At 36.7% G+C, this 16505-nt stretch overlaps 1 protein-coding gene across 3 annotated transcripts in view; it reads right to left on the bottom strand.

Moving 5' to 3' along the window:
• Window positions 1-880: 880 nt before the first annotated feature.
• The window catches only part of LOC117412604 (centromere protein P-like), an 82436-nt gene continuing 66811 nt past the window's right edge, over window positions 881-16505 (bottom strand). For all 3 annotated transcript variants that reach the window (XM_058988513.1, XM_058988512.1, XM_058988514.1), the window contains exons 7-9: window positions 3148-3227; window positions 2526-2617; window positions 881-2120 (exon numbers count right to left, since the gene is read on the bottom strand). In XM_058988513.1, the coding sequence (XP_058844496.1) occupies window positions 1996-2120; window positions 2526-2617; window positions 3148-3227 (297 nt within the window). In that variant the 3' untranslated portion in view covers window positions 881-1995. The remainder of the gene's footprint in view (window positions 2121-2525; window positions 2618-3147; window positions 3228-16505) is intronic.

Below are 16505 nucleotides of genomic sequence, written 5' to 3'. Positions count from 1 at the left end.
AAGTGCTTCTGTAAAGTAATATTTAAGGAATTTGAGGCTTTTGCAGGTGACAAAAATATCTACATAACTAAACTGCTGCTAATTCAGATATCTTTCTCTGGTAATCTTACTATGCCAGTGGGGGTTGCGACTTTGTAGTAAACTTTTTAAAGATTCAAATATGTTTTGGTATTTTATTGCTTGTTTAAAATAGCGCACTTCATTTAAAATAACTCTGTGATTAACTCTTTCAACACTGCAGACTTGTAATGAGAGGTCTAGGAAAGATGACCAGTAAACTATTTTTGGGTATGCCTATTTGTTATTTATTTTTGCAAGTAAGACACAAGCTGTTAAATACTTTACCTTTATGTAAAGTTAGTGGTAGATTCAATAAAGAAAAAAAGGCAGCTTTATGACCAGCATTGCTTCCCTGTTTTATGGTGGTATGCAAACTTCCAGACACCCCTGGACAAATCACAGAATGAGCAAGTGTCAAAATTTAACTGTGCCTCTGAAAAGTTTGACTGAATGTAGCCGTAGATCTGGGAAATTAGAAAGTGCTGAAGGTGTTAACACAGAGACTCACAAATATGACCACTTTGCCAAAAGAGAACCGTCAGTGTTGTTTTAAATTCGGCTTATGCCAATCACAATTGTATTCAACTTCATGCAATGGCCATGAATTTGTATTGTTAACAAATGTTTAAAAAAACCTACAGAAATAATAAAGTAATCATTGTATCTGAGCATCTTAACTTCACTGTAATGGATTCCAGGATCTGAAATGTGCATGAAGAAGCATGTCACCTAGGCAAGTATTTAATAATCAATTGTTATTGCCACCATTACATCCAAGGGAGACTACAGATATTCAGCTGCAGATTAAGCTTTGTTTATCATCCAGCTAGAAAGATATATCAAAGCATCATACAATTTCCTGTATTAAACCAAACTAGTACAGTAGCTGGATTCAATTTACTAAAAACCTCCAGCAACAATGCTAGTTTATTCAACCTTGTAACATATATACCATCACTTCACATCAAAGAGTAAACAACTGTATTAATAATGGGTTAGATTTAAAAAGAGGCATTTTTTAAGATACTTAAAATGCCCATAGCTTATATAAAATTTTTTTTAAAAAGCCACTAGCTGGTATGGCTGTGGAAACCATTACATAAACCAAACCTCTGTGCTAGAAGAATCCATATACTATTTAACAGTTATGCAAAAAAAAAAAAATATTTCTTCTTACCAAAGGATCAAGTATTCAGTTTGAAAGAAAGACATGGGTTAATGGCATTTGCTCGTTTTGGCAGTAATAACAAGCAGCAAATGAAAATGCTATAAGACTTTGAAGTTTCTTTAGACCTGGCAAAGTGGATGACCAACAGCACAGTATTATCTTACTCTAAATGCATCATTGTGGTCTGCTGGAGATACAGCAATCATTCACAAAGGTCTGTGTTGCCTAGAAACCAACCTAACTTCAGATTTTCAGTTCTACTGTGTTTTATTTTTTTATATTGAGCTTGGAAAGGAAACTGCCACTGTTTTTCTATAAACTTGAACTACTGCTATTACAGTATGAAATAACACTATTGGTTTGAAATATCACAAATAGAACCACTGCATTTTCATGTATATGGTTGCAATTTATTGGTAAACTAAAAAAAAAAACAGTAAGATGTACAGAATTGTGTTTTTTAAGTATGTTTGGCATTTTGTATTTAAATAGCTGTATTTATTTTTCATGTCCATTTATATATAATGTGACATGGGAGCATTATGTACATTTGGCATGTTGTTTTACAAATATTTCTTAATGGGAATTATAAAGTGTTTATATTGAAACAAATTTAAATAAAACATAAGAATTCATAGCATCAATAGTTAACATGTGCTCTCATTTAACAATAATAAATGCATCCATGTGGCAGTTTTTTACGTGCTTCCATACTGACTTAGATTTTACTACCAGTTCTAATTATCTCTATTAGTAATTTTAATAAATTACTCTTCCATGGATACAGACTTTATGACACTTTCAATGGTGGCCTCAATACCAAGTAAGCGCAGTAGATTTTTAAAACAGCGGGGTGCACTCTCCACTGCCTTCCTCTTGTCAAGGACCAGCGCTGCAGGGGGAAAAGTTATATTTCAGCAGTATGCAGAAATAATAAAGCAAGCACTTTTAGTTTATTAAATAAATGTTTTTTTGTAAATGCTAATCCAAAGTTCAGATGTTTTTGTTTTTTTTAATAGCTGGAAAATCACATTCACCATATTTATACCACAACTATTTCAGTATAAGTCAGATGTTTTTCTTTGAGACAAAAGCTCCCTGAAGAAAGAATCCGTTCAAATGATTTAAAATATCGCAAAAAAAAAAAGAACTTTTTAAACTGAAAAACATCTATGAAACATGAACACTGATCACGTAGGTAAATGAAGTGCACAATTTAATGAATGTACAGTACGGTGCAGCCTGGTCTTTAAAATAGTGTTGGACCTGAGGTCACCACGTGCGATTCAGTACAAACCTTCCTCTGGTATTTTGGTCAAAAGGTTAAGCTTTGGGGTAACCACCCCTTCTTCGGTCACATCTATGTTCCAAACAATCTTCAGCTCACATCTGGAAGAATTGTAAAATGCAGTAATTGGTCAGAAGTAAAAAAACAAAAAAGACATGCATAATTAAGAACTTGATGTCTTGTTCTTAATGCTGCATTTAAATGACGTACATTTTCAGTACAAATTGACACACCATTAGTACTAGAAATGAACATTTTATTTAATGTATAGAACATTTTCACATAAATTATGCTAAAAAAACAAATGTGGAATTTTCTTTCTAGTTCCGTAACATTGCCAGTTGCTCCAGGGCACTTGGGTTACGGATATGGACCAGCATGTGCACATTAATTTGAGTGTGGTGTAGACAAGAATGTACAATAAAGACACTGAGAAAAGTTCCATTGGCAACCTATCATTTTCAAATAATGTAGTTATATTACAGTACTGTACTCAAATTGCACTGGCAGTGGGGAAAATTACTTTCCACTCAAACGATCAAGACAGAAAATCTATTATTTTGCCAAAGTTCCTTATCTAGAATGGTGTTGCTCAGTGAACCAACACTTTTAAATAATTTGCTGTCCTTACCCTGGAAGTTTTGGACTCTGGATAACCATATATTCAGCACTGCAACCTTCTGGCAGTCTAACAATGCTGGGGTATTTCTCCTGCACAATAAATAAAAGATATGACTTAAACATCAGCACCAATCACATGGGATAACATAGTATGCATTAATAACTCATCATCCATTGTATACATTATTATAAGCCAGACAGAACTTTAGAAACTAAAACAAAAACCTCCTTGCTAACTGCACAGGTCATTAATACTTTAGAAATGCCTGATAGAGATTCAAAGCGTGAGCTCATGGAGCAAACATGGGGCACATAAAACAATTGAAATTTCACAGAGACGCCATTAATACGCATCCACACGTGTTCAGTTGCTTTGGTGACTGGTCAGTATTACTGTATTGTCAACATATAGATATATTTAAAAAAAAGTAATATTTAAGGACCCCTTTGTCTAAAAACATCTCCCTGCACTACATCCGGAAAGGCTATGCAAACGCTTTCGAATTGCAGCAGCACGCTGACTAACAGTCGTTTCTGTTTTACTGATTATAAGGGAAGTGCTGGAGTAGTTTTTAAAAAGTTCTGCAATGCCAAGTGGAAAACCCTGCCTATCATTTTTTTTTTTTAAGAACAAGATCAAAGTTTACAATATTTCATGCCTATTTTCAGCTTTACATTCAAAACATTTAGTGCATTATATACTTTCAGTTGTAATAATAGTAACCTTAATTTCATTCTGCACTTGTAAGGAATCGGTGAAGTCTCCACAGTGCCATAAACAGGCCTGCAAGCCATTAGACCCTCATTGCTAAACTCTTTCATGTTTCACATTGAAGACAGAGCTTGAAATCGGACTAGAAGTTTGTTTTTCTTAGTTTCAAATCCACTACCACATCACATGGAGTATTATGACCATTTAAATGTCTTTGATATGCCTTCTAGATTTCTACATATTTTTTTTAACAAATTTAAAAATAATGTATCTCATATTAATATAAGTTGACCCTTCCACCAACACAGCAATTATTAACAGCTTCAAGTTGAACAATGGGTAAAAATAAGGTCAGAGTTACAGTTGTGGGTTGTTCAATCTCTGTCCAGTATCGTTGTTACTGTAAATGAAGCTATTTGGTAATGCTGAATTCCACTGTTATGTTGTGAGAATATTAAGAATATCAATTAACTAGTAACAAACTAGGTATATAAAAAGGTACACAACAAACTCTGCCTCAATTACATAAATAGTGCCACGGTAGCCAATCCACATTACAAAACCACTTACATGCTATAAGACTACAGCACTTTGAGATTTCTTTTTTTAATGGCAATCAAGCTCTGCAACAGTCTAACTGAGACCCCACCCCAAGGAAAATCTGTTTTAAAAAATGTTGGATGATGTAAACCCCAAACCACTGAGCTTTTTCAAAATCAAAATCAGATGCAAAAAACAAACAAACACATAAAACAATAACTTTTAAAAAAATCAAACCTAATTAACATAGTCACCAACAACTTTTGTACTTGGCTATTCCCCCCCATTATAATTTGGTGATCACAATATTGCAAATACCCTTGTTTATTAACAATGTACTATTTTTCTAAATTATTTCTTCTTTTCACTGTATAGTCACTGAATAGTGTTAGATTCATACTCCAGTTTCGTGAGCTATATCAGAATACTGGCGCCTTTATCGATGTGGGGAGAAGCAGATTTGCCAAATGTTTTCCAAATGTCTTAAAATGTCCTTTCTGACTTCCTGACCAAATGTTTGTAGGCATATATGGGGGAGGGGGTTAAGCTGAAGTTCTTTCTAGAAAGTTTTTTTTTTTTTTTTTTTTTTGTTAAATAAACAGTACTAGTACAGAATCTACTGCCAATGTGGTGGTGCTGTATCAGCTTGCAATTTGGATAAGGCCAGCAGGCAATGTTATGACTGTATAGCCATCTCAAAGTTGAGATTTCACCATTATCCAGCAGCAGATGCCACTGTAAAGCTTAGTTTAAAGTATAAAGTACGGTATACATTTTATATATTAATACAAAATTAGTTTATAACAGCATTAATACATTCTGCTAGATAACTGATCTTTCATTCAGCCCTCTGCTTCAGATCATGTTAATGTTTGACTACTTCTAGAGCATTTCTATTGAGAACTATTCAATAGTGAAAACTACATGATGCCCATTTGACCAGTGGTGTTGCTTTAATTAAAGACAAAATCCTTTCTTCCTGCTTATCTTTGACTATGCATGCAGATGACAAATATATTCTTTTTTTTATGGAACCTATTTAAAATCCATCTCTAAACATGGACAGGTTTACTGCAGTGTGTCATTGCCTGTTCATGTTCTTTCAGGGCGTTCTTCCACACTTCTCGATTACATCAGCAGGTGTATCCACTACCGTACCTTTAGGTCAGGAGGTGCCTAATTATGGAAGACAGGATCATCAAAGAGTCTGACACAAAGTGCCAATTAAATGACTCGCTGTCTAAAATCCTGACATTTATATATATATATATATATATATATATATATATATATATATATATAAATCAGACAAGGTACACTTTGCTGATCTCCTTTCGATAAAGGAATTCCATAATAGAGAGGTTGGACTGAGCACATTTGGCACAGGCTTTTAGTAATGCTATACTATGGCAACCAACTGATTATTAAGCACACATAAAAAAAATATATCCTGAATGAGGATTACCTGTGCTAGATTACAGCAGGGCTGCACTGAAGAGGTAGGTGAGCAAAACCAGCTCTTCATTTTTTATGCCAATTTGCAACTTTTCCCAGCTTTGCGACTAGAAATGCACCATCCCCTTCATCACAACTTACTGCTACAGCAGGGCAAGCATAGCCATGTTAATTCTTCAGAATTCACTTTCTTCACATCAGCCAAAATGCAATTGTGAAAAGCACTTAAAGAAATCATGTTGAATGATTAAGCAGTTTCAATAGAATCTTACTTCCAGTAGTTAAATAAGGCCAGTGTGGTTAGCAGTGCAAAATGCATGCATAAAAGACCAGAGCACTTTTTCTGACAAAAACGTTAGGCCACTATTTTATGTGTGGCTCCTGGAGGTTAAAATGTGCACTTCAAATAATTCTGTTTAATTTCAAATGACACATGACAAACTAGAACCATTCACCAAGATGATTTTTTATTTTTTTACTGTTAATTTCAATTGAAATGTACAACTATAAATTTGTTGTATTATTACCAAATTATCTGTATTTAAATGATTTGCAATTTGCGTTATCTGGCATCTTTATTTCTTAGCCTGGCTTTGCGAGTCTCTGAAACAGTAAGAAAAGGTCGTTCACTGCCTGGGAGTTGTGTAAACATTGTGAACGAAGCCACACAAGTCCCAGTCTACTTCTTCAGCCAGACAATAAAACAATGAAGTCATTCACTGCAGAAGGTTTTTATGAGCTTCAAAATGTGTATGTTTGTGGAGTAGTGGTTAGGGCTCTGGACTCTTGACCGGAGGGTTGTGGGTTCAATCCCTGGTGGGTGACACTGCTGCTGTACCCTTGAGCAAGGTACTTTACCTAGATTGCTCCAGTAAAAACCCAACTGTATAAATGGGTAATTGTATGTAAAAATAATGTGATATCTTGTAACAATTGTAAGTCGCCCTGGATAAGGGCGTCTGCTAAGAAATAATAAATCACATGTAAGCCCCCCCCCCCCCCCCCTTACACATCATGCTCACTGTAACACATTAACATTGCAAGGCACCAGGTTTAATTTCTTAATAAGCTTTGATCTGGTAAAATCTGTTTCTCAATGGTACTTTTTGATGTTGATGGTGGAGAGGTCAGACATACACTAGACTCCAGCTGTATTCTCCAGGGAGCTACAAAGAGCAGACTGGGGTTTTTACAGGAGGTTACTGTGGCAGCATGCCCATGGAAGGGAAGTGTCTAATGCTGGACAGACGCACCTTTCAGAGGCTTCCAGAGAGATTAATTGGTTCTCCTGACCTGCTGATCCCTAAGCCACTTCTTTGTTCCACTCACCTGGTTTATTTTACAGTAGAAAACAGCAGACCCCTCAACACCAGATGCCTAGGAGCTCCAAGCTAGACTAAGGTTACCAGGTTTTACTTCCCCAAGCATCTATAGAAAACATATGCTCTATGGCCTTACATCGTTTTCTATGAGATAGCAAATATAACCCTTCTTCAATAAAATTTAACTGACCAACTTTAATATCGTGAAAACAGTCACAGATCATAGTGGGGAGCATGTAAACTATGTAACCAGCGGTCCTACTGTAAGTATGGAGAAAGAGAAGATGAATGAATAACACGGTTGGTGTATGGTGTCACATGTTAATGGACAGCTTTAGTTGTAAAGGTATTGATGTTTTGGTGGATATGCTCTTTCTTTGCACATGATATTAGAACAGAATTTTAGTAAACAAAGTGCGGATTGCAATTGAAACTTCTCCACACCAAGAGGTAACTAAATGCAACTCTCTTTTCTTAATTGATCCTTCTGCTATTCCATTACTAGTCGAACAAACAGATACTTGTTTCATGAATCTGCAAACAAGCCGTATTTATATGTCCACACTGTGCATCACATGGCTTAAACAAATATCCACTAGGAGACTATGCAATTCAAATGCAGACCCTCTTTAACAACAGAAAGCAAGTTAAGACCAACGCTCCTTTCTCTGCCAAGGAGGTACATGTATTAGAAAACATATAAGGCTGAGAACTGAAGCCCAACCTAACATGCTGTAATCAGTAAAGCGCTCCATGGAAAATTACTGCTATGACTGAGCAAAGCCCTAAAGAGTTCTGGGAAACTTCATCACAGTGTTATGTGAGAAAATGAACTTTCTGTGCAAACGACCGAGTGAAATTCTCTTGACATGTACAGTGCATTTGCTATCATTTTGGTACCCCTAATATATTCAAGCACGATCAGACAGGAAACCCTTTATTTTATTTTGTTTAATTTATTTTAAACAATACGCACCTATTTTGAAACATTCTTTTCAGGGTTTTAGAATGGAATAACAGATGGAAATGATTGTTGTAATTTTCTAGTTTTCCTAGTTAAACGAACTTTCAAAAGTTAAAGAAAAACAAAACATGCAAAGAAGCACAAACTATTCTGTCTTGATGCAAACAACTTTGTGCAAGCAGCTGATATGGTCTCAACCGTAAATGCTGTCTGCAGATTATAAACCATGCTATTCTGACAAGTTTAAAACAGCAGCAAAGCTTGATAAATGGCATTATGTATTTGTATATAACATGTTTCCTCTTCTGGTCTCCAAACTTTACATCACTCAGGGTGGAAAGATCTTTAGAAATGAATGGAAACTGTTTCAGTAAAAATAATGAGAGGGGGAGGGGGGGGGGGGGGGACGGACAAATTACAAACTTTGTCTAAATCACGAAACTGGAACCATATGGCATTCTCCCATTTGTTAAATACAAATCCTTGTGTTGTGAAACAAATAGCTACAAAATAAGAGATATCAGCTGTCTGTGGGTGATACAGAGACTACTACATTTTATAATATTGAAATTTACGTTGCAATAAAGATGATTTGCAGATTACATTACACATTATGCTTGTAAACAACAATTATTGAAGGAATGGCTCAGTGGGGAGCTTTGAGATGGTCTCCAATGTAAATCTGCACAAATTGTAATTTGCACTTGTACCTTTTAATTTAAAACTGCATATTTACAAGTACAGTAAATAAAATGATCATACCGCAGGCACAGCATACATTACAAGGTTTATGCACACACCCAAAGTTGAAACCCAAAAGGTACTGAATTTGGGAGCACCCATTGAACACTAACTTTGTTGAAGTTGATATACCAACCTACCAATTTGATGTCACAGATTCCAGTCTTGGAACTTGTCTAGTATTGTTTTGGAGCACAAAACTAAGGGATGACGGGCTGCAGCCTAAACTGTATTAAATCTGTGTTATCCAAGTAGCTCTTATAAGTGTGCAGGGTGAACTGCACTGTAGACTTTTTTATCACAAACATGAAAATTCAAAACAGAACCATGTAAATACCAAACCTTATAGCTAAACTTGCACAAACAGTTTGCTCTGTTTGATTTTAAAAGCTGAATGGAACATTTGATGCCTTTTCTGTTGTGGTCTTCATTTTTCTTGGTCTGGTAGGTTGGTTCTTTCTTGTGCTGTGTTTTATATTCCTGCCAGACCCACTTCTATTTTACAGTATGTATAAACTGCCAGTAAGCCCTAATATGGCAGTTAACATTGTATATTTGTAAGAGAATTAAGGTCAATAGAAACAATAAACACAAAAAAAGGCAATGAACAATGAATTGAAGCCTAGAAACAGTAAGATTCATTAATGCTTACAGTGCCCAAGAAAGGCAAACACAAAAACAAAAAGCAATACTTTAAGCACCTTTTGTTATGTTGTCAATGTTGTACACTATTTGAATATAACTGCTGCACAAGACATACACTGACACACACTGATGCTGTGTGAAATGTACGTGCAACTATTCAGCAACAATTATGGGAAAGCAGACAGACCAGTGGGCATAATGGGGTGCATCTGCAACTGTCTTGTCCCTCAGTGCAGTGGCTGCATTAATGAATGTGTACAATAAGATTAGTCTACCGGGTGTTCCTGGACTGGTGGTGTGTTTATTTTGTTCCTGTGTTTTGTGTTTGTTTTTGTTAAATAAACGTGCGTACACACACTTAAACTGCAGCTTTCTGTCCCTGGGTCTAATTCCTGCCAGTAGGCAGTCTGGACCGTGAGGCAGCCTGGACCGTGAGCTAGTGCTTTATAATTCATACACTGACACGGGTCGAATCTCTGGGAAAAAAATGCAAACAATCTGACAAAAGTTGTGTAATTTCCAGTCATCATGGTTGAGAAAATAGGTTTATTAACATTTTATGTTGAAACGATAAGCCCCATGTCTGATTCCACTCTGTTCTTCAACTGTCTAGTGCAGGTAGAAAAAACACTAGGTACCCTCTCTCCTTAAAACAGCATTCAGCCAGAGAAGTATGTAGTTAATGCTCCAGTACCATTCATCACTTCTGCACTATCTGATCCTTTTGTCTTCAGCATGGATGGTTGTCGTCAGAGAGATTGTTTCCAGATTATTATTTTTGTACTCTTTAACATTAAATGTTAATTTGTAAATCCATTCAAATCACAATTATGTTTTAACAATAGATACATTTACTAAACAGACTGTCGAGCAGCTAATGCAGTGTCTTTTTTTTTTTTTATCGTGGCCAAATAAATTACTGCAGTGCTGTGGTGTGAACAATAAGACCAGATCACAACCAGCACGTACAATATGCTGGCAGTCTAAGATGCTATTGCTTGGATAGACTTGGAGGCAGAACCACCCTCTCACTTGCAAATTAAGATATGGATTCCACTTGGGGGAAAATAATATTTCAGAAGCAAGGAGTGTGCAAGCAGCTGGTAAGGGTTGAGGCATCATTCTATCGTATCCATAAAAGCTTCTAGACAGGATTATGGTAATCCAAGAGCCCCTGACTATAATTGCCCTTTAAAAAGTCTGTCAAATCCTTATTCTTTGCAATTTTAGATCTGGCATACTACTACTGTTTATACATAGCATGCAAAGGGAAAGAAGTAATCAAAAATTAATCTAAAGCTCTTTTCCGCTCTATGAATTTAACTCTTTGTTAATGTATTTATTTTAAATCTCAAATTAAGTTAATTTTCAACTCAATGGAACACTAGTCCAAGGAACAGGTTTGCTGCTCGCATAAAATAATCTTCTTTTCTGCATATCTTATTGTATTTGTCTGCCCTTAATTGTTCCGGCTTCTTATTCTCAGGTCCATGCATTGTAGGTTAATCACTGCAATGTGAATATTAAATAAAAAACATCTGGTTACCAGACAGGCCAGATTTTAATATGTGCAATTTTTAATGAAATGTTCATAAGCTTTATTAGCTTTTTACTACAACACCAGTTTTCAGTTGTCCTTTTCTGGAATTTCTCTCATCTCCTTTATCCTTAAAAAGTCAACTAAGCACACCGTACCTTCAGTTTATATCCTTGCCAAACTAACAGGGATGGCTCTCAAGTGTAATGTGACCAATAGGACAGCACAAGACCAACCTGTGCTTTAAAAAAAAAAATTAGATAAACTGGCTGCACCATAACAGGGTCCCACTCCGAAAACGATTCCGAAATGGCAAACTTAAGGATTTGTTTCTATTTCTCCCTCCCCAATTGCGAAAAGTAGAACAAACACATTCATCACTAAAATTATTACATTTCTCTGAGGATCAAAAACAATTGAAACGTAATGAAAGCAATTTGCCTGCATCGCTGATTTTTGTGACATTCTGATAGAGTGCATCTCTGAATTTAAGCATGCAGGGCCAAGCAGACTTGGATACAAAGCTAATACTAGGTGCTGGTGAGCCATGTGACGCAAGTCCATTATCTGACATCAAAGTGAGTTCCGTGGGGTGACCAACGCAAAGTCGTTTTGGAAACTAGAGGAAACTAATCATTTTAGTAGCCGAGTGGGTGTGAAATACAGCCAAGAATGTGTTTGATCTAAAAAAAAAAAATCTAAAAAAAAATCCAATAATGCCACTTTAGTCCTTTATTTTATATTATTGTAACATAGTACACTTTACAAAATACCAATCAACTTTTAAAATAAATGCTGTTAGGAAAACTTCCAAGGGAACGACAGAGCACATTTTGTTTAGCCTTGTGATCAGAAAATCCTCTAAAATAAAGATGTTGTTCTACAGAATATACATTTTCATTTTCAGAGGTGCATCTGCATTGTATGGCAACCTTATGTGAATGCTTTCCCTCTCATCAGCATCTTGGAATAAGCTATTTCGATAAACTTGCATTATCCTACCTGGAATATTTCTAAATATTTTAAAAGTCTTATTCATCCAGCAACCAACTCCCTAACCGTGATTATGGGGTGTCATCCACCTTAGTGATGGTTGCTATCTTCTAAACAAATAGGGAGAGATCTTCTTTAAGAGCAGATGTTGACCTGAATAAAATTGTTGACCTGAATAAATTCCAACGCAGGTCAAAAACTCATACAGTACTTGGCTATAAAAACTGGAAGAATTTTTGGGGTTGACCATTGCATACAAAGTTTAAGTGGTTTAAAGAGAAGCAGACTTGTCCCATCAAGGGCAGTAAAATAACACCATTGATCATTTGGTTGCAGAGGTATTTGTGTCATGCGCTTCACATTTCTGTTTTCCCCTTCAAAAGAGACTGGATGCTGGACTTTTACCAAAACAATCACTATTAGTTGCATTTTTATTACTATTCCTGCTGTCTTTTCCTTCCTTTTGTTGATATGCTTTTTCAATCAATCAGTCTGATCCAACAAAAATAGGGCTGTTAATAAACCCCACATGGTTTAAGTACAATACCAACCATTATTCAACAGTATAGCACAGCCAGTTTTACAAAATCTGCCTCTTCCTGTAAATTGTTTATAAAATCCTAGTGTTATTTCCTGAGAAGGAGCCCAGAATCTATAAGAAACCAGTGGAGAGCTCCATTAGACCACCCCCTTGCTGGGTCTCCCGAACACCTTCTTCACCAGTGTAACATCAGGTTTCTACCTGGTCCTACACAAATCTATTTTGGAAAAATTAGCATTTGCACCAACGAATAACTATAATTTAACAAAGTAAACCATACAGTCATGTACGACAAATAAACACGTTTCAGTGCCAAATTGCTGGTTGCAACCATCACAAACTCAAAACTAATGGAAAAATATGTAAAAAAATGTTTTTTCTTTTTTTTCTTTTCAAAACGGTGTGCAAGAACAGTATTATCTGTACCGTGCTGCGCACCAATCACGCAGATGTCTGGTACAATCTATAAACTGAGTCTAGGCATGAAAGCAAAGGCATGTTGCAGGAGGCTATTGATTAAATATAATTCTACAACCTCTAATACGACCCTTTCCCAACTATTGTTACTTTTAAGGGGAAGATGTGTCATACAGCTAAACCAACAAAAGGAAAACCACTGTATTACATACTGGGTGTGGTGGATGTGTTATTAAAAAAGGTCCTCCCAATGAACACCTTCAATGTCTGTTTCCATCCACCTAAACACTGTTGTGGTAGATAGGCTCACTCTTTACCTGCAGTTAGTCATTCAGCGTGCTGGGGTTATTAAAGTACTTTTAAGGTGGCACAATTTAACTGCCAGCAGCTAACTGCTGTAGGCCTGTGAGAGCGTCAACACACCCACACCCTGTTTCTCCCACCCTTACAAATTGAACATGAACTGATGTTAAACTTCAACAAAAAAAAATGAATAGCTGTGATATAAGCATTGCATTATTTATAGTGCTGCATGTAAATTATTCACATAAAGATAAAGCTATACTTTGGCACACTTTAGTTTAACTTCCAGGACCACATAAAGACACATATGAAATCCATTTAGGCCATAGAGGCTTACTGGCTGGTATTTTATTGAAGGAGTTGATTCATTGTCAAGAAATTGCTTATTTATATAGAGGACAATCAAGACGAGAATGCTGACATGGCAGGGCGGAACTGCGGTTTAGTATAAAGCTTTGAAACCCCAGAACCTTGACATACAGTAAGATTGGATGGGCACAGAGACTAAAATGCTTCTTCTTAAAAGGAAGGCCTCTCTGGGACAGATTGAGGGGTTTTCCTGAGCAATGTGGGGAAAGCTCACATTACCATGTTTCTTTTTATTATTATTATTATTATTATTATTATTATTATTATTATTAATGTCATTTAGCAGACACCTTTATCCAAAGCAACTTACAGACCAGGGGGTGAACTATGCATCAACAATTGCTGCTGCAGAGTCACTGCCAATAGGACCTTGTTTGTTTTACGTCTCATCCGAAGGACGGAGCACAAGGAGGTTAAGTGACTTGCTCAGGGTCACACACAGTGAGTCAGTGGCTGAGCCGGGATTTGAACCTCCTGGTATCAAGGCCTTTTCTTTAATCACTTAACCACCAAGACTCCCTTTCTACCCCAGCTTGGTTAAATACACACATTAGTGATTAATCACTGTGGATTTTAAAGCTGATTAAGCTGAAGCTTCATTAACACATCTTCAAACAAACCTGGTTGATTTCAAGAGCTTGAATTATGAAACAGTCATCTGTAAAACAAGTTGGAATACCAGGGACAGACATGGCTGGTTATTGGACTCACCAGGCACACTGTGTGGTGTGGAAACCATTCAGAACTTCATTGCACACTCTGGGTTGGGTCAGGACCAGGAATGTGCTACTCTGGGGGGATGTTATGTATTTTCCAACTCAAGGGGTTTAGTGCCAGCTTAAGGAGCCTGCAGTACAATAAGTAGAAGCGTACAAACAGTAAAGGAAACACCAAGGCATTTCCTCAATTAGGACTGTTGGTATGCAAGTCCCCCCAATTTAAATGTGCATTTTATTATCTGTTTTTGCTTCAGCCACTTAACCACATGCACGATATTAACTGGACCATTTCTTTCCAATGTAGTTCACTGGGTGTTTTAATTTTCTTTTGAAGACTGGAGAATAAATACATCTTAATATAATGTATAAAAACTTTTTTTTTCCCCCATAATATTGCTTTATCTACCAATGGAATGTTTTCTACGCATGCCATAAATACCCTATAGTAACAGCGCCAGGAATACAGCCTGGAAAGTCAGATGTCTAAGAACAAAATTAATTAAAACCTATCGACAGTAACATGTGAGTGTGTGAGAGGAATGCAAAACAGGAAAACATTGAAATAATAAATACATGCATACATAAATAAAAAAATAAAAAAATAATATGTCTAAACAGACACTTTTCATAAGTCACTATGCAGTATATAATGCACTTTTTCTTAATGTTGTAATTACTCATGGTCAAAGCTAAAATAATAATTATAGGCCTAAATTAGTAAGCACTAGGCATAAGACTGATAAATCAAGCATGCTTAGTCGGCTTTCAACCTTTCTTAAACAGAAACAGGAATCCAGTCATGTTTTACAGACGTGCTCAAATTTGTTGGTATCCCTCCACAAAAAACAAAGAATGCACAATTTTCTCTGAAATAACTTGAAACTGACAAAAGTAATTGGCATCCACCATTGTTTATTCCATATTTAATAGAAATCAGACTTTGCTTTTGATTTTTTATTCAACATAATATTGTAAATAATAAAACAAATGAAAATGGCATGGACAAAAATGATGGGACCGCTAACTTAATATTTTGTTGCACAACCTTTAGAGGCAATCACTGCAATCAAACGTTTTCTGTAGCTCTCAATGAGACTTCTGCACCTGTTAACAGGTAGTTTGGCCCACTCTTCCTGAGCAAACCGCTCCAGCTGTCTCAGGTTTGATGAGTGCCTTCTCCAGACTGCAAGTTTCAGCTCTTTCCATAGATGTTCGATAGGATTCAGATCAGGGCTCATAGAAGGCCACTTCAGAATAGTCCAATGTTTTGTTCTTATCCATTCTTGGGTGCTTTTAGCTGTGTGTTTTGGGTCATTATCCTGTTGGAGGACCCATGACCTGCGACTGAGACAGAGCTTTCTGACACTGGGCAGTACGTTTCGCTCCAGAATGCCTTGATAGTCTTGAGATTTCATTGTGCCCTGCACAGATTCAAGGCACCCTGTGCCAGGCGCAGCAAAGCAGCCCCAAAACATAACCGAGCCTCCTCCATGTTTCACTGTAGGTATGGTGTTCTTTTCTTTGAAAGCTTCATTTTTTCGTCTGTGAACATAGAGCTGATGTGACTTGCCAAAAAGCTCCAGTTTTGACTCATCTGTCCAAAGGACATTCTCCCAGAAGGATTGTGGCTTGTCAATATGCATTTTAGCAAATTCCAGTCTGGCTTTTTTACGTTTTTCTTTCAAAAGTGGAGTCCTCCTGGGTCTTCTTCCATGGAGCCCACTTTCGCTCAAAAAGCGACGGATGGTGCGATCAGAAACTGACGTACCTTCACCTTGGAGTTCAGCTTGTATCTCTTTGGCAGTTATCCTTGGTTCTTTTTCTACCATTCGCACTATTCTTCTGTTCAATCTGGGGTCGATTTTCCTCTTGCGGCCGCGCCCAGGGAGGTTGGCTACAGTTCCATGGACCTTAAACTTCTTAATAATATTTGCAACTGTTGTCACAGGAACATCAAGCTGCTTGGAGATGGTCGTGTAGCCTTTACCTTTACTATGCTTGTCTATTATTTTCTTTCTGATCTCCTCAGACAACTCTCTCCTTTGCTTTCTCTGGTCCATGTTCAGTGTGGTGCACACAATGATACCAAACAGCACAGTGACTACTTTTC

Source organism: Acipenser ruthenus, chromosome 16, assembly GCF_902713425.1.
Source record: "Acipenser ruthenus chromosome 16, fAciRut3.2 maternal haplotype, whole genome shotgun sequence".
NCBI classification, from domain to species: Eukaryota; Metazoa; Chordata; class Actinopteri; order Acipenseriformes; family Acipenseridae; genus Acipenser; species Acipenser ruthenus.
Note: the sequence above shows the minus strand (reverse complement) of the source record. Positions and strands in the feature narration are given on the sequence as shown.